The 21,654-nt window shown below is 39.5% G+C and overlaps 1 protein-coding gene across 1 annotated transcript in view; it reads left to right on the forward strand.

Moving 5' to 3' along the window:
* LOC126162513 (lysophospholipid acyltransferase 7) overlaps positions 1-21,654 on the forward strand; it is a 149,314-nt gene that overhangs the window by 75,537 nt on the left and 52,123 nt on the right. Inside the window, exon 4 of the mRNA XM_049919066.1 lies at positions 2,266-2,417. Within this exon, the coding sequence (XP_049775023.1) occupies positions 2,266-2,417 (152 nt within the window). The remainder of the gene's footprint in view (positions 1-2,265; positions 2,418-21,654) is intronic.

Here is a 21,654-nt window from a genome sequence, read left to right on the forward strand (position 1 = left end):
GTTAGTTCTTACACTGAGTACATCTTGTGATTCACAATCAGTCCTTATCGTATCTGTAGTAGAAACTACAGTATTTACTCGAATCTAAGCCGCACTTTTTTTTCGGGTTTTGTAATCCAAAAAACCGCCTGCGGCTTAGAATCGAGTGCAAAGCAAGCGGAAGTTCTGTTGGTAGGTGCCGCCACAACTAACTTCTGCCATCGAATATATGTAGCGCTACATAGGCATGCTTTGTAGGCACAAAGATAAATACTGGCGCCAAAACCTCTGTGTCAGTATTAAAAAAAAAAAAAAAAAAAAGTGGAAGACGAGCTTTTTTTCTCCGCCCCGAGTTTCAACCACTGCATTTTCACACATTATCCAACGAAGTAAATACAAATTCCGTATTGTTCATCTTCGAATGTAGCATAATTTCAATGTACTACGAAAATCTGACTGGCAAGACTGTTTGGGATGTTTGTCAATATGGCCAACTCTCCGTTCTGAATTTTTTCCTACCTGTGAGAAGAGATGGTTGCTAATAGGAACCTGATGAAATGTGAATCACATGCAGTATTCTCTTCACCATAAGAATAATACGAATATAAACATTTTGCTATGTATTCTTTCGTGTTTGCTGCTATCTCATTTAAATCCTGTCTGCCTAATACACTACGAAACTAGATTGAGACAACAGCAAACACGGAAGAATATACATATCATGTCATGTTTATATTCGTATTATACTTATGCCTAATAGTGATACAGTCAGAAATGAAGCACGGCAACTGACTAGATTTTTAAATCTAAGATGACTTTAATTTCTGTGTGAATTTGATGTACTAAAGAAGCAGCCGCAAAGATTTTCAAACGGTGAAAAATTTTCGCCTAACTCTCGTTCAGAACATAGTCTATGATACGCAGTCTACTTTTTTTAAAGCGACGGTAGCGCGCACGAGAGCGAGTCATGCCATAAACACGCACTATCAGAATGCGACAAACAATGCATGACACAGTACAATAATGCATTTTCAGCTTAGAGTGACTTAAACACCTATAACAAAGAAAACGGCACTTATCAGATCAAAGCAAAATAAGCAATCAATTCAAACCAGACGGAGCACGTGAAAAAGCAAGGGTACCTGTATCAATACGGACGGAGCTCCTGACGCATAGCTATGGCTACCTGGTAAAGCTTAACTGCTAAGCTCACGACTCAAACCAAACTACTGTAGCTGTAGCGTCAATCATTCGACCTAAATTGTGTCTCATATTACAATGGACCAACTTTGTTTCGATTTGGAGGTGCGGCCTAAGACTTTTCTCTCCCCTTGAATTTCGAGTCTCAGATTTCAGGTGCGGCTTAGATTCCGGAAATTTTTTTTTCCTTTATTTCGAGTCTCATTTTTCAGGTGCGGCTTAGATTCGAGTGCGGCTAAGATTCGAGTAAATACGGTATCTGCTCATTCCTGTTTTCTTGTATCATTGCCTATAATCATTGCTTTTGAAAACTGGATGTTCAGTAGGGATTTTGTTACCATCTATGTCATGAAATAAGCTTTTAGTGGTCTCCTGTTCTGTTATGCTGAAAGTTTTTTGTTTCACTTTGTTATACATTCATAGTAAGTTGCAATAAAAGAAAGCAGCTGTCAAGTTCTTACAGGGTAGTCAAAAAGTTAACATCACATAGCTCCAGAATTAATATCCTGTAAATGATGTCATGTGGTGAAGAAGTGGTAATGACATATTGATTCAAAGTTAAAAAATTAATAGTTTACTGCAGTTAATGATGTGATCAGTAACTAATAATCTGTATGCAGCAGTTTTATTTTTTTCTTTTAGGAATGGAAGTCAGGTTGAACAATGGAAGTGAAAAAAAAATTTAGGAACTGAAATATTATGAAGTAGTTTTTCTGACCTGCAAACAAACAAAAAAAAAAAAAAAAAAAAAAAATTGTCTGTATTGCATACAATTCCTTACTACCTTTCTAAGTGAGTACCTTTTTGTAAGGAAACCTGGACAGTGAAGCTTTTTGAAAACCCTGGAATATGTTTAATTCTTAGGCAGTCTTAGAAAACACTGCTTTTTCATGCATGCCAGTTAGTTGCACTGCTGCAAAGTTTTTGGTGCATGCTATACTACTGTGATGTGATAAGTAACTGTAGTTTATAACATTCTAGTAGTTTTGTAGTGTTCAATGGTTTGCATGTTTAATTAATCACTTCTTGTTGTGCTCTAATATTGCACTGATATGAGCTTACATACAGAAGATTTCCTCATTACAGGTCCTTATTACAGATATCGTACATATCGGGACTGGCTACAGTGCCCTTTTGCTGAGTTTGCACCTTGCATTCAGGCAACAATCCAAAAGCTTAAATATGTGCCATTGTATGCAGGCTTATTTCTTCTTGCCTCATACCTGTATCCAATTCAGGTGTAGTAAACACAACAACTTTTGATTATCTTACTGTGTAAATCGTATGTATATTTGGATGAAGTTTTGAAGTCATTGAGATTCTAAGTGCAACAAAGAACACTTAAACTATTTTATCTCTGTGAAATGATTTAGAGAATGATGTGTGTATCTAGCAGGATGTGACTGTGTCTGTCTCAATTTAATTACTGAACTTATTAGAGTATGTATATGAGGATAGGTCATTACTCACCAAATACAGGAGGTGCATAACAAATAGGCATGAAAAATTGTGTGGGCTCTGGTGATCTATTCTCATATATGTATCAAATTCAATCTTGAATTTTCAATCATTTAATTTATTGGAGGTATTGTATAGTGTGTATGTTTAACTCAGAATGTAAATTACATAACAAAAAAAAAAAATTATTTGTGTTTTAGGGCACATGGCACAGCACTGTGGTTCTCATTGTAAGTGCTGCTAGTGATGACTAACATTGATGTCAAGTTGATTTTCTGACTTGGAAACTAATTTTTATTGCTTACTCATGTGTGCTTAATATGGAAATGTCGATTATGTCAGTAGCTTAATTATTGCAAATTCTCAGTTTCTGTTTCATAAATTTTGTAATGGTTCCTCAGTTGCATATTTTGTTTTGTGTGAGTCACATTGGAAGATAGAAGTATATACATATAGGAATGACTCCTTACCCTCTCCCTTAAAACCCACATCCTTTCGTCTTTCCCTCTCCTTCCCTCTTTCCTGACGAAGCAACCATTTGTTGCGAAAGCTTGAATTTTGTGTGTATGTTTGTGTTTGTTTGTGTGTCTATCGACCTGCGGTGTGCACACCAGCGCTTTTGTTTGGTAGGTCTCATCATCTTTCTTTATATATATATATATATATATATATATATATATATGGTTATAATAGAAGGAAACATAATAGAAGGAAACATTCTTTGTCTTTAAATATGTCTGCTTGTGTCTGTATATGTGTGGATGGATATGTGTGTGTGTGCGCGAGTGTATACCCGTCCTTTTTTCCCCTTAAGGTAAGTCTTTCCGCTCCCGGGACTGGAATGACTCCTTACCCTCTCCCTTAAAACCCACATCCTTTCGTCTTTCCCTCTCCTTCCCTCTTTCCTGATGAGGCAACAGTTTGTTGCGAAAGCTTGAATTTTGTGTGTATGTTTGTGTTCGTTTGTGTGTCTGTCGACCTGCCAGCACTTTCATTTGGTAAGTCACATCGTCTTTGTTTATATATATATATATATATATATATATATATATATATATATATATATATATATATATATGAAAAAGAAAGATGATGAGACCTACCAAACAAAAGCGCTGGCAGGTCGACAGACACACAAACAAACACAAACACACACACAAAATTCCAGCCTTCGCAACCAACGGCCACCCCACCAGGAAAGGGAAAGACAAAAGGATTTGGGCTCCAAGGGAGAGGGCAAGGAGCCACTCCAATCCCGGGAGCGGAAAGACCCACCCTAGGGGGAAGAAAGGACAGGCACACACCCGCACACACACACACATCCACCCACACACACAGACACAAGCAGACATTTGTAAAGGCAAAGAGTTTGGGCAGAGATGTCAGTCGGGGCGGAAGTACAGAGGCAAAGATGATGTTGAAAGACAGGTGAGGTATGAGCGGCGGCAAATTGAAATTAGAAATTAGCGGAGATTGAGGCCTGGCGGATAGCAAGAAGAGAGTATATGCTGAAGGGCAAGTTCCCATCTCCGGTGTTCTGACAGGTTGGTGTTAGTGGGAAGTATCCAGATAACCCGGACAGTGTAACACTGTGCCAAGATGTGCTGGCTGTGCACCAAGGCATGTTTAGCCACAGGGTGATCCTCATTACCAACAAACACTGTCTGCCTGTGTCCATTCATGCGAATGGACAGTTTGTTGCTGGTCATTCCCACATAGAACGCTTCACAGTGTAGGCAGGTCAGTTGGTAAATCACGTGGGTGCTTTCACACATGGCTCTGCCTTTGATCGTGTACACCTTCCGGGTTACAGGACTGGAATAGGTGGTGGAGGGAGGGTGCATGGGACAGGTTTTACACCGGGGGTGGTTACAGGTGTAGGAGCCAGAGGGTAGGGAAGGTGGTTTGGGGATTTCATAGGGATAGTTTTCAACGGAGGTTTAATGTAACCAAAGGACCGAAAAGCGATACAATAAAGGATCTGTTTGAAAAATTTCAACGGACTGGGAACGTGACGGATGAACGTGCTGGAAAGGTAGGGCGACCGCGTACGGTAACCACAGAGGGCAACGCGCAGCTAGTGCAGCAGGTGATCCAACAGCGGCCTCGGGTTTCCGTTCGCCGTGTTGCAGCTGCGGTCCAAATGACGCCAACGTCCACGTATCGACTCATGCGTCAAAGAGTTTACACCTCTATCCATACAAAATTCAAATGCGGCAACCCCTCAGTGCCGCTACCATTGCTGCACGAGAGACATTCGCTAATGATATAGTGCACAGGATTGATGACAGCGATATGCATGTGGGCAGGATTTGATTTACTGACGAAGCTTATTTTTACCTGGACGGCTTCGTCAATAAACAGAACTGGCACATATGGGGAACCGAAAAGCCCCATGTTGCAGTCCCATCGTCCCTGCATCCTCAAAAAGTACTGGTCTGGGCCGCCATTTCTTCCAAAGGAATCATTGGCCCATTTTTCAGATCCAAACCGATTACTGCATCATGCTATCTGGACATTCTTCGTGAATTTGTGGCGGTACAAACTGCCTTAGACAACACTGCGAACACCTCGTGGTTTATGCAAGATGGTGCCCGGCCACATCACACGGCCGAAGTCTTTAATTTCCTGAATGAATATTTCGATGATCGTGTGATTGCTTTGGGCTATCCGAAACATACAGGAGGCGGCGTGGATTGGCCTCCCTATTCGCCAGACATGAACCCCTGTGACTTCTTTCTGTGGGGACACGTGAAAGACCAGGTGTACCGCCAGAATCCAGAAACAATTGAACAGCTGAAGCAGTACATCTCATCTGCAAGTGAAGCCATTCCGCCAGACACGTTGTCAAAGGTTTCGGGTAATTTCATTCAGAGACTACGCCATATTATTGCTACGCATGGTGGATATGTGGAAAATATCGTACTATAGAGTTTCCCAGACCGCAGCGCCATCTGTTGTTGAAAATTGTAACTACTGTAATTTCGAAAGTTTGTCTGCCTGAAAATGTACTGTTGTCCCAAGCATATTGCAACAAACGGTGTATTTCTATCGCTGCTCGTTTAGTTTTTATTGCCGTTTCAAATATACCGGTCATTTTTGAAACACCCGGTATATATATATATATATATATATATATATATATATATATATATATATATATATATATATATATATATATATATATATATATATATATAATAGAGGGAAACATTCCACGTGGGAAAAATATATTTAAAAAGAAAGATGATGAGACTTACCCAACAAAAGCGCTGGCAGGTCGATAGACACACAAATAAACACAAACATACACACAAAACTCTAGCTTTCGCAACCAACGGTTGCCTCGTCAGGAAAGAGGGAAGGAGAAGGAAAGACAAAAGGATATGGGTTTTAAGGGAGAGGGTAAGGAGTCATTCCAATCCCGGGAGCGGAAAGACTTACCTTAGGGGGAAAAAAGGACAGGTATACACTCGCACACACACACATATCCATCCATACACACAAGACACAAGCAGACATTTGTAAAGGGAAAGAGTTTGAGCCTTTACAAATGTCTGCTTGTGTCTTGTGTGTATGGATGGATATGTGTGTGTGTGCGAGTGTATACCTGTCCTTTTTTCCCCCTAAGGTAAGTCTTTCCGCTCCCGGGATTGGAATGACTCCTTACCCTCTCCCTTAAAACCCATATCCTTTTGTCTTTCCTTCTCCTTCCCTCTTTCCTGACGAGGCAACCGTTGGTTGCGAAAGCTAGAGTTTTGTGTGTATGTTTGTGTTTATTTGTGTGTCTATCGACCTGCCAGCGCTTTTGTTGGGTAAGTCTCATCATCTTTCTTTTTAAATATATATATATATATATATATATATATATATATATATATATATATATATATATTGATCTCTGCCCAAACTCTTTGCCTTTACAAATGTCTGCTTGTGTCTGTGTATGTGTGGATGGATATGTGTGTGTGTGCGCGAGTGTAAACCTGTCCTTTTTTCCCCCTAAGGTAAGTCTTTCCGCTCCCGGGATTGGAATGACTCCTTACCCTCTCCCTTAAAACCCAATCCTTTTGTCTTTCCTTCTCCTTCCCTCTTTCCTGACGAGGCAACCGTTGGTTGCGAAAGCTAGAGTTTTGTGTGTATGTTTGTGTTTATTTGTGTGTCTATCGACCTGCCAGCGCTTTTGTTGGGTAAGTCTCATCATCTTTCTTTTTAAATATATATATATATATATATATATATATATATATATATATATATAAAAAAAAAACAAAGATGATGTGACTTACCAAATGAAAGTGCTGGCAGGTCGACAGACACACAAACAAACACAAACATACACACAAAATCCAAGCTTTCGCAACCAACGGTTGCCTCGTCAGGAAAGAGGGAAGGAGAAGGAAAGACAAAAGGATATGGGTTTTAAGGGAGAGGGTAAGGAGTCATTCCAATCCCGGGAGCGGAAAGACTTACCTTAGGGGGGAAAAAAGGACAGGTATACACTCGCACACACACACATATCCATCCACACATACACAGACACAAGCAGACATTTGTCTGCCTGAAAATGTACTGTTGTCCCAAGCATATTGCAACAAACACTGTATTTCTATCGCTGCTCGTTTAGTTTTTATTGCCGTTTCAAATATACCGGTCATTTTTGAAACACCCGGTTGGCCTTTACAAATGTCTGCTTGTGTCTGTGTATGTGTGGATGGATATGTGTGTGTGTGCGAGTGTATACCTGTCCTTTTTTCCCCCTAAGGTAAGTCTTTCCGCTCCCGGGATTGGAATGACTCCTTACCCTCTCCCTTAAAACCCACATCCTTTCGTCTTTCCCTCTCCTTCCCTCTTTCCTGATGAGGCAACAGTTTGTTGCGAAAGCTTGAATTTTGTGTGTATGTTTGTGTTCGTTTGTGTGTCTGTCGACCTGCCAGCACTTTCATTTGGTAAGTCACATCATCTTTGTTTTTAGGTATATTTTTCCTTCGTGGAATGTTTCCTTCTATTATAACCATATCATTAATATATATATATTTACTACAGACGTTTATAAAAATAAGCAAACATTTTCACAAGTTAATGTAAGTCTTTGCAAGAGCATCATCCAGTTGCTATTATATATATATATATATATATATATATATATATATATATATATATATATATATATATATAAAAAGAAAGATGATGAGACTTACCCAACAAAAGCGCTGGCAGGTCGATAGACACACAAATAAACACAAACATACACGCAAAAATCTAGCTTTCGCAACCAACGGTTGCCTCGTCAGGAAAGAGGGAAGGAGAAGGAAAGACAAAAGGATATGGGTTTAAGGGAGAGGGTAAGGAGTCGTTCCAATCCCGGGAGCGGAAAGACTTACCTTAGGGGGAAAAAAGGACAGGTATACACTCGCACACACACACACACATATCCATCCTAGATTTTTGCGTGTATGTTTGTGTTTGTTTGTGTGTCTATCGACCTGCCAGCGCTTTTGTTTGGTAAGTCTCATCATCTTTCTTTTTATATATATATATATATATATATATATATATATATATATATATATTATAGCAACTGGATGATGCTCTTGCAAAGACTTACATTAACTTGTGAAAATGTTTGCTTATTTTTATAAACGTCTGTAGTAAATACAATCAGAGAATTTTTATAATTTCTGTAAAATCTTAAGTTTTGTAACCATTATGCTGTGCTACTGTGGGAAGGTGTGTGAAACGAAATACTCATGTAATGGCTCTGAGCACTATGGGACTTAACATCTAAGGTCATTAGTCCAATACTCATGTAATTTAAGAATCCATACTGGAGTTCAAGAGAAACTGCTCATCCTTACACAATCAACAAATGAAAAAATAGAAAAAGAAAGCTTTACTCTTCTGATGCAGCACTGTAGCCTTGCTTACTCTGTAAGCCCACTTGATATCCAAAAATTGTGATTTTTATTGACCGAAGGAACTCCAGGAGTGACCAGCAGTATCACACTTGATTGGCTCTCATTGTATTTGATCACTGGAACATCTCTTAGAACACATGCATTAAATCTGTAAAACTGTAGCAATGATCAAGGCGAAAAATTGGCTGTAAGACGGGTGGGTACAAAACTATCTACATTTAATCATGTGGTCCACACACACATTTGGTTTCACAAGTTTTACTTCTATAAACGTCAGACCCCCCTCACCAAATTAGTTACAGCCAGTCTGTGTATTAATTAAGTAGGTAATTATCATTTATCAGGTATGCACCTACTACACCTTCTAATTATACGATAATAGTCACTGTGCAGTGTAACCTAACCAATCAACAAACAATCTGACTCAGATGAACAATACATGTGGCACCTTTGTATTTAAGTTAATCAGTAATCATTGTTAATTGTTCTACTTCACTGTCTGCCTTCTTATTTACAACAACACATTATTGCACCATTACGTTATTATGGTTCTGATTGAAACAGGTTCCACTCTCGAAATCTTGGAACAGACTGACTTTAAAATGGCTTCAGGCCCACTGCTTATGTTGCTTTGCACCAATAGCTATGACAGTTTCACAGTGTTAAATACATAATTTTGATAATTTACAACTAGAGTTGTACATCTCAAATTAATTGAATAGTGCAGAAAAATTGGTTTTGGTCTGAATTTTGTGTTACTGTAAGAGTTTTGACTGAAATAAGCCTTCTTGATGATGAAACTGCAGAAATGGCTAAATAAACAATATCCTACATAAAAGTATTAATTACCCAGAAACTAATTAAATGTTTATGTTCGTACCATGTTTTGGAAATCAGCTACATAAATACTTTAAAGATTTCTACGGGTTATTTTCATAACTTTATCAGTAATCATGTGTTTACATGTCAGTAGTATGACAGGAATAGGAAATAATTACTAGCAAAAATAGCTACTTGAAATGGTTCAAATTAACTTGGAAATTGTTCGTAATTTAGCAAAGTTGTGTATGGTCTTATACTCGGAATTATAGATTGACAGCTTTATCTTGTGCCACATCTCTCACTAATGACAATTTAAAAAAAAAAATTAAGGAGGCAAATAACAAAACAAAGTGGGGATGGGGTCCAGCTTGCTTTGCTACAGCATCTACATAAAGAATAGCAGAAATGATCCATAAACTTCCGTCTAATAATGGTGACATCCATCTGTTCAGAATCTTAAAACGAATTCTAAATTTAAATTTAATGACCTCCTCTGTGCTGACCAGCATAGATTCTGAAAACATTGGACATGTGAAACCCAACACATGCTTTTCTTGCTGGACATCCTGAAAACCATGCATCAAGGCAATCGGGTGGAAGACTTCAAAAAATGTTTGACTCAGTATCATACTAACATTTATTAACTATAGTACAATCACATTGTGTACGAACAGAATTTGTGACTGGAATAAGGATTTCTTTATGGGAAGGGCAGCATATTATCTTGGATGGAGAGTCATCAACAGATGTAGAAGTAACTTCACCCTTGGGAAGAGTATTTGGATCCTAACTTTGCAATCAATATTAGTAGCAACCTCAGACTTTTTGCAGATGATGCAGTTATCTATAATGAAGTACTGTGTGGGGGAAGCTGCACAAATATTGAGACAGATCTTTTATAAGATTTCATAGTGGTGAAAAAATTAGCAACTTAACTTTAAATGTTTCAAAATATAAAACTGTGTATTTGATGACGCAGCAGAGCAGTATTTAATAAATTCAAGATCAGTAAATTACTATTTGAATCAGTCAGCTCATACAAATATGTGAGTATGTGAGTGTTAATCAAATCAAAGGAAAATTCACTCAAAAATACTCCTTACATTCAGGACATAAAATAATTAGCATTGCCAATATAAAATTACAAAAAACTAGTCTAGCTTTAGTGACTATTAGTTCTTTTCTCAAGGGGGGGGGGGGGGGGGTAGGTTGCGATACATTAAAAAGGAAAGTCAGGTCACTCAGAACTCACGATAGTGGTGCCCACCTATTGTGAGGATGAATGGAGACAAAGATCTGATATAGTCTGAGCTAATGATATTAAGAAAAGTGGCTGGTTAACATAAATATAAGATTAGGTGACAGTGACATCTTTGTGGGTAGATGATGTTGAACAGGTGAAAATAATTCTGAATAACAATTAAAACACTCAACATTTAGTAACCATTAAAACTATCATAAAAATTACAACAATTAAAAAGTCAAGAATAATGAGGCCTCTCCAAAAGCCGCATAGCTGTATAAAGGTGCTGTATTCACAACTACCAGTTTTGTATCAGTGTAGACATGTCTTCAGGTTTATCTGTCAAAAATACAAGTCACTTTGTGAAATTTTTTAGATGGTGGAAATACAGAACCATAGTGTTGACATACAACAAGAAACAATGATGAGTACTCACAGTGATTATATTTCTATAATGTTAGTGGACAGTTGTGGAGTCCAAGCTTTCGGGAAGTTATACATGTTGAAAGTCAAACCACAGTGGTGGGTTGTCATAAATACAATTTAGTACACCCAAAAGATGATTGTAAAATGCACAAAGTATGACTGCTGAACGGGTCAGGCCTAGAAAAAACAGGGGAAAAACTAATAAAGAATGTTTACTGTAACGTGAATTATTCATTATTAGTTTTCCCCCCACTTTTTTTTTAGGCCTGACTCATTCAGTGATCATGCTTTGTACATTTTACAAGCATCTTTTGGGTGTCCTCAATTTTATTATGACAATCCACCATTTTGGTTTGACTTTTAAGTTGGATAACTTCCTGAAAGCTGGGACTCCGTAATTATCCAGTTACATTATGGAAATATGATCATTGTGAATATTTGTCATTGTTTCATATTGAATGTCAACACTATGGTTCTGTATTTCTATCATTTAAAAAATTTCATACAGTGATATGTATTTCTGACAGATAAACCTAAATACAGGGCTATTACAAATGATTCAAGCGATTTCATAAATTCACTGTAGCTCCATTCATTGACATATGGTCACGACACACTACAGATACGTAGAAAAAGTTTTGTTCGGCTGAAGCTGCACTTCACGTTTCTGCCGCCAAAGCGCTCAAGAGCGCAGTGAGACAAAATAGCGACAGGAGCCGAGAAAGCGTATGTCGTGCTTGAAATGCACTCACATCAGTCAGTCATAACAGTGCAACGACACTTCAGGATGAAGTTCAACAAAGATCCACCAACTGCTAACTCCATTCGGCGATGGTATGTGCAGTTTAAAGCTTCTGGATGCCTCTGTAAGGGGAAGTCAACAGGTCGGCCTGCAGTGAGCGAAGAAACGGTTGAAAGCGTGCGGGCAATGCGTAGCCCGCGGAAGTCGACGAATAAAGCAAACATGGAGCTAAACGTACCACAGCCGACGTTTTGGAAAATCTTACGGAAAAGGCTAAAGCAGAAGCCTTACTGTTTACAATTGCTTCAAGCCCTGACACCCGATGACAAAGTCAAACGCTTTGAATTTTCGGCGTGGTTGCAACAGCTCATGGAAGAGGATGCTTCAGTGCGAAACTTGTTTTCAGTGATGAAGTAACATTTTTTCTTAATGGTGAAGTGAACAGACACAATGTGCGAATCTGGGTGGTAGAGAATCCTCACGCATTCGTGCAGCAAATTCGCAATTCACCAAAAGTTAACGTGTTTCATGCAATCTCACGGTTTAAAGTTTACGGCCCCTTTTTCTTCTGTGAAAAAAAGCGTTACAGGGCACGTGTATCTGGACATGCTGGAAAATTGGCTCATGCCACAACTGGAGACAGACAGCGCCAACTTCATCTTTCGACAGGATGGTGGTCCACCGCACTTCCATCATGATGTTCGGCATTTCTTAAACAGGAGATTGGAAAGCCGATGGACCGGTCGTGGTGGAGATCATGATCAGCAATTCATGTCATGGCCTCCACGCTCTCCCGACTTAATCCCATGCGATTTCTTTCTGTGGGGTTATGTGAAAGATTCAGTGTTTAAACCTCCTCTACCAAGAAACGTGCCAGAACTGCGTGCTCGCATCAACGATGCTTTAGAACTCATTGATGGGGACATGCTGCGCCGAGTGTGGAAGGAACTTGATTATCGGCTTGGTGTCTGCCGAATCGCTAAAGGGGCACATATCGAACATTTGTGAATGCCTAAAAAAACTTTTTGAGCTTTTGTATGTGTGTGCAAAGCATTTTGAAAATATCTCAAATAATAAAGTTATTGTAGAGCTGTGAAATCGCTTCAATCATTTGTAATAACCCTGTATGCATTATAGTGACATGAAACCAGTAGTTGTGAATAAAGCACCTTCATACAGTATGAAGCTTTTGTAAACACATCATCACTCGTGGCTCTTTAACTGTTGTATTTTTTGTGATAATTTGAATGGTTACTGGGTGCTGAGTGTCTTTACTATTGTTATGTGTTTCTGCATTGTAATTGCGCTCCCCAGAAAGTTGTTTGGAAATAATTCTTTTGTGGTGACCCCTTTTGTAGTTCCATCCACCCCATTCTCTTTGTTTCTTTCACAGTGCATCTTTATATTCTTTTCATCACAGAAACAGAAATCCAGATGTAGTTTTCTATTGCATTTTCTTGAGTTGCTGCTTTAGCAAGCTTGTCTGATAATTCATTTCCAGAAGTTTACAGCATAGGCTTTTGTCCATTCGATTTTTAAGGTGCCATTTTCTCGGCTGCAGTTTCCTATTGTTGTTTTTTATTTCCTCTATCAATTACTTATGACTTCTGGAGTTTTGTAATGAAACCAGTATAATTTGACTGCCCATACAAAGTACATCTGCCCTCTGGACATTTCTCACAATTGATGTAGTATCTGTAGCTCTCAGTAGATGACTAGCTGTTCTGCTTGATTATTGGTGCACTCATTCTTTAACCTGTACTGTAACTACACTATTAATGATTACTGCTGCTATTGAATCTGTTATTCAGAGAATAACTCCCATCAGTATGTACCGGTATGTGTAGATGTATGTTGGATACTCCTTTGCAGCTTTCTTGTTACAATGTTTGCCAGATGAGGCCACTGTTTTTGTTCTAAAGTAATGTCTGTATATAGTTACATGCTTCATAGATCATTTGAATCATACTTTTGTTGAAATGATGCAGAAAAACTCAGTTTACAGGATATGTGAATGTCTATGGAAATACAATATGTAATTTTATACGATTTCGTATTCTTCAGCTATTTCCTGGAGCCTGAAAATTACCAGTGGAAGGTGTGTTAGAATTCACAATGCTTCTGTAGACACTACTGTATTAGCCTTTACAGTCTTAATCCTGATTAATTGTTGTGTTCTTCTAATTGTCAGTTACATTTTCTTCTTATTGCCTCAATCCAAATAGGACCTGTTTATGCCAATGTTGGTAATATAGCCGCTTTTTCAATAATCTTCTTTGCTTCCTCACCAAGTTCCCAGATGAGCCTTTCTGTTTTAGATAGTGACTGAATCAGCTCTGTGCATTTCTTTAGTTGCATACTGTGTAAGCCCGATAAATCTTAATTTAGTGTCAGCTATTATACCCAAGTATTTTAATCATGCAGTTTGGTCCAAAACATTATTATCACCATACTAATTATTACTCTACTGTTTTATGTTATTAGCATGACTTTTGATTTTTTATTATTATATAAAATTTTTTAATGTTGTTCACAAGTTGTGATTTTTTTTCAATTTGATGATGATGATGATGATGTTTGGTTTGTGGGGCGCTCAACTGCGTGGTTATCAGCGCCCGTACAATTTCCCAATCTTTGCTCAGTCCAATTTTGTCACTTTCCTGGATGATGATGAAATGATGAGGACAACACAAACACCCAGTCATCTCGAGGCAGGTGAAAATCCCTGACCCCGCCGGGAATCGAACCCGGGACCCCGTGCTCGGGAAGCGAGAACGCTACCGCGAGACTTTTTTCAATTTGTGAGTTGGAATATTCTTCTGAAAAAGCATCAGTGCTTGCTTTGGTAACATGATTAAGCTCTATGTAAATGTTATTGTCTTTTTATTTGTCAGTTGTTTAATCCAGTTTCAGCAGAGAATTATACTGGGTATTCCAAAAAGCTGTACCACAACACAATCCTTTTGAGCACCCTTTTGTCAAGTTCTGTTCTCATTTGATGATGATAAATGTCAGCACTGCTGTTCATTAGTGAAATACTTTAACTAGGCTATGTATGTTCTTAACCCATTGAACTTTATGTATCGTGTCTGGGGTGATAGACTACCAAGCTGTGTCAAAGACTCTCTGAATGTCAAGACACCATTGTTGCATACTGTCCTTGGAATTTGCTTTCTTGTAAGAAGTCCTTAACAGCCAACATTGCATTTATACTCCCTCTCTGTGAAGTAGATAAGGAGATTTTTCAGAAAGACGTGATGTTGTTGTTGTGATCTTCAGTCCTGAGACTGGTTTGATGCAGCTCTCCATGCTACTCTATCCTGTGCAAGCTTCTTCATCTCCCAATACCTACTGCAGCCTACCTCCTTCTGAATCTGCTTAGTGTATTCATCTCTTGGTCTCCCTCTACGATTTTTACCCTCCACACTGCCCTCCAATGCTAAATTTGTGATCCCTTGATGCCTCAAAACATGTCCTACCAACCGATCCCTTCTTCTAGTCAAGTTGTGCCACAAACTTCTCTTCTCCCCAATCCTATTCAATACCTCCTCATTAGTTACGTGATCTACCCACCTTATCTTCAGCATTCTTCTGTAGCTCCACATTTCGAAAGCTTCTATTCTCTTCTTGTCCAAACTAGTTATCGTCCATGTTTCACTTCCATACATGGCTACACTCCATACAAATACTTTCAGAAACGACTTCCTGACACTTAAATCTATACTCGATGTTAACAAATTCCTCTTCTTGAGAAACGCTTTCCTTGCCATTGCCAGTCTACATTTTATATCCTCTCTACTTCGACCATCACCGGTTATTTTACTCCCTAAATAGCAAAACTCCTTTACTACTTTAAGTGTCTCATTTCCTAATCTAATTCCCTCAGCATCACCCGACTTAATTTGACTACATTCCATTATCCTCGTTTTGCTTTTGTTGATGTTCATCTTATATCCTCCTTTCAAGACACTGTCCATTCCGTTCAACTGCTCTTCCAAGTCCTTTGCTGTCTCTGACAGAATTACAATGTCATCGGCGAACCTCAAAGTTTTTACTTCTTCTCCATGAATTTTAATACCTACTCCGAATTTTTCCTTTGTTTCCTTTACTGCTTGCTCAATATACAGATTGAATAACAACGGGGAGAGGCTACAACCCTGTCGTACTCCTTTCCCAACCACTGCTTCCCTTTCATGCCCCTCGACTCTTATAACTGCCAACTGGTTTCTGTACAAACTGTAAATAGCCTTTCGCTCCCTGTATTTTACCCATGCCATCTTCAGAATTTGAAAGAGAGTATTCCAGTTAACATTGTCAAAAGCTTTCTCTAAGTCTACAAATGCTAGAAAAGTAGGTTTGCCTTTTCTTAATCTTTCTTCTAAGATAAGTCGTAAGGTCAGTATTGCCTCATGTGTTCCAACATTTCTACGGAATCCAAACTGATCTTCCCCGAGGTCGGCTTCTACCAGTTTTTCCATTCGTCTGTAAAGAATTTGTCTGTAAAGAATTCGCGTTAGTATTTTGCAGCTGTGACTTATTAAACTGATAGTTCGGTAATTTTCACATCTGTCAACACCTGCTTTCTTTGGGATTGGAATTATTATATTCTTCTTGAAGTCTGAGGGTATTTCGCCTGTCTCATACATCGTGCTCACCAGATGGTAGAGTTTTGTCATGACTGCCTCTCCCGAGGCCATCAGTAGTTCAAATGGAATGTTGTCTACTCCAGGGGCCTTGTTTCGACTCAGGTCTTTCAGTGCTCTGTCAAACTCTTCACGCAGTAACTTATCTCCCATTTTGTCTTCATCTACATCCTCTTCCATTTCCATAATATTGTCCTCATGTACATCGCCCTTGTATAAACTCTTTATATACTCCTTCCACCTTTCTGCCTTCCCTTCTTTGCTTAGAACTGGGTTGCCATCTGAGCTCTTGATATTCATACAAGTGGTTTTCTTTCCTCCAAAGGTCTCTTTAATTTTCCTGTAGGCAGTATCTATCTTACCCCTAGTGTGACAAGCCTCTACATCCTTACATTTGTCCTCTAGGCATCCCTGCTTAGCTATTTTGCACTTCCTGTCGATATCATTTTTGAGACGTTTGTATTCCTTTTTGCCTGCTTCATTTACTGCATACTGTGATACATAATTCTATTAATAAACCGCTTTCACAATATTTTCCCCTCTGTACACTATAGGGTGATACGACAGAATTTAGTTACATCCATCCATTTTCTTACCACATTTAATAATGGGGATTATTTTGACTCTTTTTTTACAATCTCAAGAAGCAAGTGTTCTTGAAGCAGTTGGTGTATAAACCTGTAAGACTGTTGGGTAAATGCTATACATCAGCTGAAGTAGCACCCTAGTAATGCCACTATCCCAAGGAGCTTTACTTGAAGGCAAGTACACTATTATTTCTTATTTTTCTGTCTGGAAGCATTATGTCAGCTACCCTTCCACAGGGCCACAGTGTTTGAGATCTTATTAGTTTATACTACACTCCTGGAAATTGAAATAAGAACACCGTGAATTCATTGTCCCAGGAAGGGGAAACTTTATTGACACATTCCTGGGGTCAGATACATCACATGATCACACTGACAGAACCACAGGCACATAGACACAGGCAACAGAGCATGCACAATGTCGGCACTAGTACAGTGTATATCCACCTTTCGCAGCAATGCAGGCTGCTATTTTCCCATGGAGACGATCGTAGAGATGCTGGATGTAGTCCTGTGGAACGGCTTGCCATGCCATTTCCACCTGGCGCCTCAGTTGGACCAGCGTTCGTGCCGGACGTGCAGACCGCGTGAGACGACGCTTCATCCAGTCCCAAACATGCTCAATGGGGGACAGATCCGGAGATCTTGCTGGCCAGGGTAGTTGACTTACACCTTCTAGAGCACGTTGGGTGGCACGGGATACATGCGGACGTGCATTGTCCTGTTGGAACAGCAAGTTCCCTTGCCGGTCTAGGAATGGTAGAACGATGGGTTCGATGACGGTTTGGATGTACCGTGCACTATTCAGTGTCCCCTCGACGATCACCAGTGGTGTACGGCCAGTGTAGGAGATCGCTCCCCACACCATGATGCCGGGTGTTGGCCCTGTGTGCCTCGGTCGTATGCAGTCCTGATTGTGGCGCTCACCTGCACGGCGCCAAACACGCATACGACCATCATTGGCACCAAAGCAGAAGCGACTCTCATCGCTGAAGACGACACGTCTCCATTCGTCCCTCCATTCACGCCTGTCGCGACACCACTGGAGGCGGGCTGCACAATGTTGGGGCGTGAGCGGAAGACGGCCTAACGGTGTGCGGGACCGTAGCCCAGCTTCATGGAAACGGTTGCGAATGGTCCTCGCCGATACCCCAGGAGCAACAGTGTCCCTAATTTGCTGGGAAGTGGCGGTGCGGTCCCCTACGGCACTGCGTAGGATCCTACGGTCTTGGCGTGCATCCGTGCGTCGCTGCGGTCCGGTCCCAGGTCGACGGGCACATGCACCTGCCGCCGACCACTGGCGACAACATCGATGTACTGTGGAGACCTCATGCCCCACGTGTTGAGCAATTCGGCGGTACGTCCACCCGGCCTCCCGCATGCCCACTATACGCCCTCGCTCAAAGTCCGTAAACTGCACATACGGTTCACGTCCACGCTGTCGCGGCATGCTACCAGTGTTAAAGACTGTGATGGAGCTCCGTATGCCACGGCAAACTGGCTGACACTGACGGCGGCGGTGCACAAATGCTGCGCAGCTAGCGCCATTCGACGGCCAACACCGCGGTTCCTGGTGTGTCCGCTGTGCCGTGCGTGTGATCATTGCTTGCACAGCCCTCTCGCAGTGTCCGGAGCAAGTATGGTGGGTCTGACACACCGGTGTCAATGTGTTCTTTTTTCCATTTCCAGGAGTGTATTTAGAGACTTGGGTTTGATTGTCTTCTGGTATGAAATATTGTAATATATGGGTGGCAGTTTCAGCTAAATCTATTGTTATCATGTTACAACTTTCTGGTTTTCCATGATGCAGTTCAATGTATTGTGCTCGAAGCCTTATTTATTGGACTCAGACTGCAGTGTGGTTTTCCAGGAGAGTGTTTTGGATTTTCAAATAGCTGTGCTGTATTCCTCCGCCTCCATTCAACATTGTTTTCTTCATAGCTCTCTCAGGTGGTCAATGTGCTTTGTCTTTTGATAAATTTTGCTGTGAATTCAGATATCCACTAGAGAACAGATTTTCTCCCAATTATCTACTTCATTCATTATTGTGCCTTAAATGCTTTATTGCAAGAAAAGTCTAAAATTTCTTTGAATTCTGTGATATGAGTTTCAGTATTTGTTTCCATTTAAACTTTTTCAGCCAGGTTCTGCATTATTTTCTTGTGTTGTATACTTTGATTTTTTTTAGGTTCATATAAGTTACCAGCATATGATGTTGGCACCCTCCTATGTTGAATGTAATAACCTTGTGATCGAGGCACCTCTCATCTTCATTAGATTTATATTGGCTTAGCAGAGATAGGAGCTGCTCATAGTTAAATCGATGTTGCACTTTTGGAATTTATTTTCAGAAGTTGGTTCTGGATTCCCCACATTCATGAAGTATAGGTTAGTGGAAGTTTGTTACTGTGTCATGCTGTGAACCCAGTCTTGCATTGCTATCTGTAGCAATTATGAGAAGCAGTCATAAAGTTTTAACTATCACCTCAAAAAAATACAGTTAAGCAAATATTTTTTTCTTTTTGCAGATACATTTCTGCAGTGTTGCTAAACATAGAAATCCCTGTGCCACAGTACAATAGCACACCTCCAGAGAAGTCAAAGCAAAATAGCCTAGAACATTGATAAAGTGGAGATGGGCTACACCACATTGTTTTGGCTCTTCTAGCAGCTTGCTGTGGTATTGTGGCATGGGGTTTCAACATAACTTTACTTTTTTTTTTTTTTTGAAGCAGTAAACAAAATTTTATGACTACCCCTAATACTAAGCCAAATCCTTTATTGTAGGCTATCATAGTGTCAAACTGATAGCTTTTGTGTCATCTAAAGTGCATCCTAGAAATGAAAACTTGCAGATTGCCTTTTACCGTCACTGTTAAGACTGAATCTCCATCAGACAAGTGACTTATTATTAAGGAATCTCTTTCTTTATCTACTATCAATATTGCCACCCTTTCTCTGCATGCTGCATGTGTTAAACATCTTACAGCATCTAGTGATTCCAACCATGTTTTGTTATAAACAGTGGGATTCTTGGATGAAAGCAGTGTCAGTTTTATATTTCGCATTGAGCTACACATTGGTTTGTTAGCATTTGCTTTTATTTCGAAGAGACAAAGTAACATGTGAAAGAGTTGTTTGGATTGTATTTGGTGTTGTCATCATTAGTAATCAATCTTCCATTCATACTGTGTTTTAGTTGTTTCAAACATGCCAAAACTACTGCAGTTTTCACGTCCTGTTGCAGAGGTGATGAACATGCATCTCTCCTAGTGGCCGTTTCTTTTGTAGTAGCACATTACAATCGTGGTAGGTGGTGGTACTCATTAGTCACTTTGATTTGTGTGAGTAGTTTGTCACTTAATTGTTGCATACAAACATAATGGAAGCATTATTATCTGGTTACTTGTGCATTTCAGAAATGCTCTGAATTCTTTTGAAAACATGAGGTTCTCTTTTGAGAGCTGTTCTGTGAGTAATATGTCACTCGTAAAGGGAACTATCACAGTAGTATCTCATATCTGCAGTTTCTTCATTTTATTGTGTAAAACCAGATGGAGATGTTGTGTCAGCAGCAGCCGAAGTGAGGTCCAGTATTATCTGGAGATGAAGAAAATTCTTCAGTAATGTCTTGCTAGCTGCATTTAAGTTGTTAATTTCCATTTGAGGGACTGAGTCCATTTCATATGGAAGTTTTTTAATCTGATGATCACAGAAAGAGTTTTTTTACTTGTGATGGTTGAGTTGCCGTCTTGATAAGAATCAAAATGAGATCATCGTGTTGCAGTATGTTCACGTATTTTCTAGTTCGGTAGCAGAAGGATCAAATTTATGTTGCACATTTATCAGACCATCTGGATGCGCAAAGAGCTTATGACTTATCTCTTGTACCAATGAAACAGACTTTTGGTGGCAGCATTAACTATGAGAACAAGAAGCATGTTTTCATCATTCAGAAGAGTTAGTAAATTTAAGCAATATTTTTTGATATGATCAATACTGTTGCTATGTTGAGATACCATGTTATTTATAGTAATTTACACATTTCTTAGGAAATATGCATTGTAAATGATACTTTGCTTAAATCATCCAAATTGTGTGGTGCAGTACAGTAAAATGATTTTGTACAGGAGTGTCCCTGCACCTTAGAGCCAGTCAGTCTCTTGTACATGTCCTGGTATACAGCCCCATTTAATCATTTTATAGGCACTGTTGTGTTTAAATATGTTTAAATGTGTTTAAATATGTTTGAGGAAACAATGTGTGTCCTGGTCGTTTTTAAAATGCCTTATAGGTGTCATTACTTCTTTAACAGAGTAATTATAATCTTACATTAATTGATCTACATTTTCCACAGTACTTGCGAAAATACAAATTTTACCTCAAGATATGCATGAGCAATGTGTAATACTAGTACCAGAAATGCTTTTCTAGTGAAATCTCATTTTCGTAGTATACAGATTATTGCAATTTTTCTAGAACAGATGGTACTGGCTCAGATGACTCAGTCATGGGGATTTCAATTACTCGCCTAGATCCATGAGCACTTGTGACAACTGGCTGTGATGCAGCAGTACACTGTAACTGTTTGAGAAGCTCACCATGCCAGTGAAGGTTATTTAGATTAATTACACAC

This window comes from Schistocerca cancellata, chromosome 2 (genome assembly GCF_023864275.1).
Source record: "Schistocerca cancellata isolate TAMUIC-IGC-003103 chromosome 2, iqSchCanc2.1, whole genome shotgun sequence".
In the NCBI taxonomy this organism is placed as follows: domain Eukaryota; kingdom Metazoa; phylum Arthropoda; class Insecta; order Orthoptera; family Acrididae; genus Schistocerca; species Schistocerca cancellata.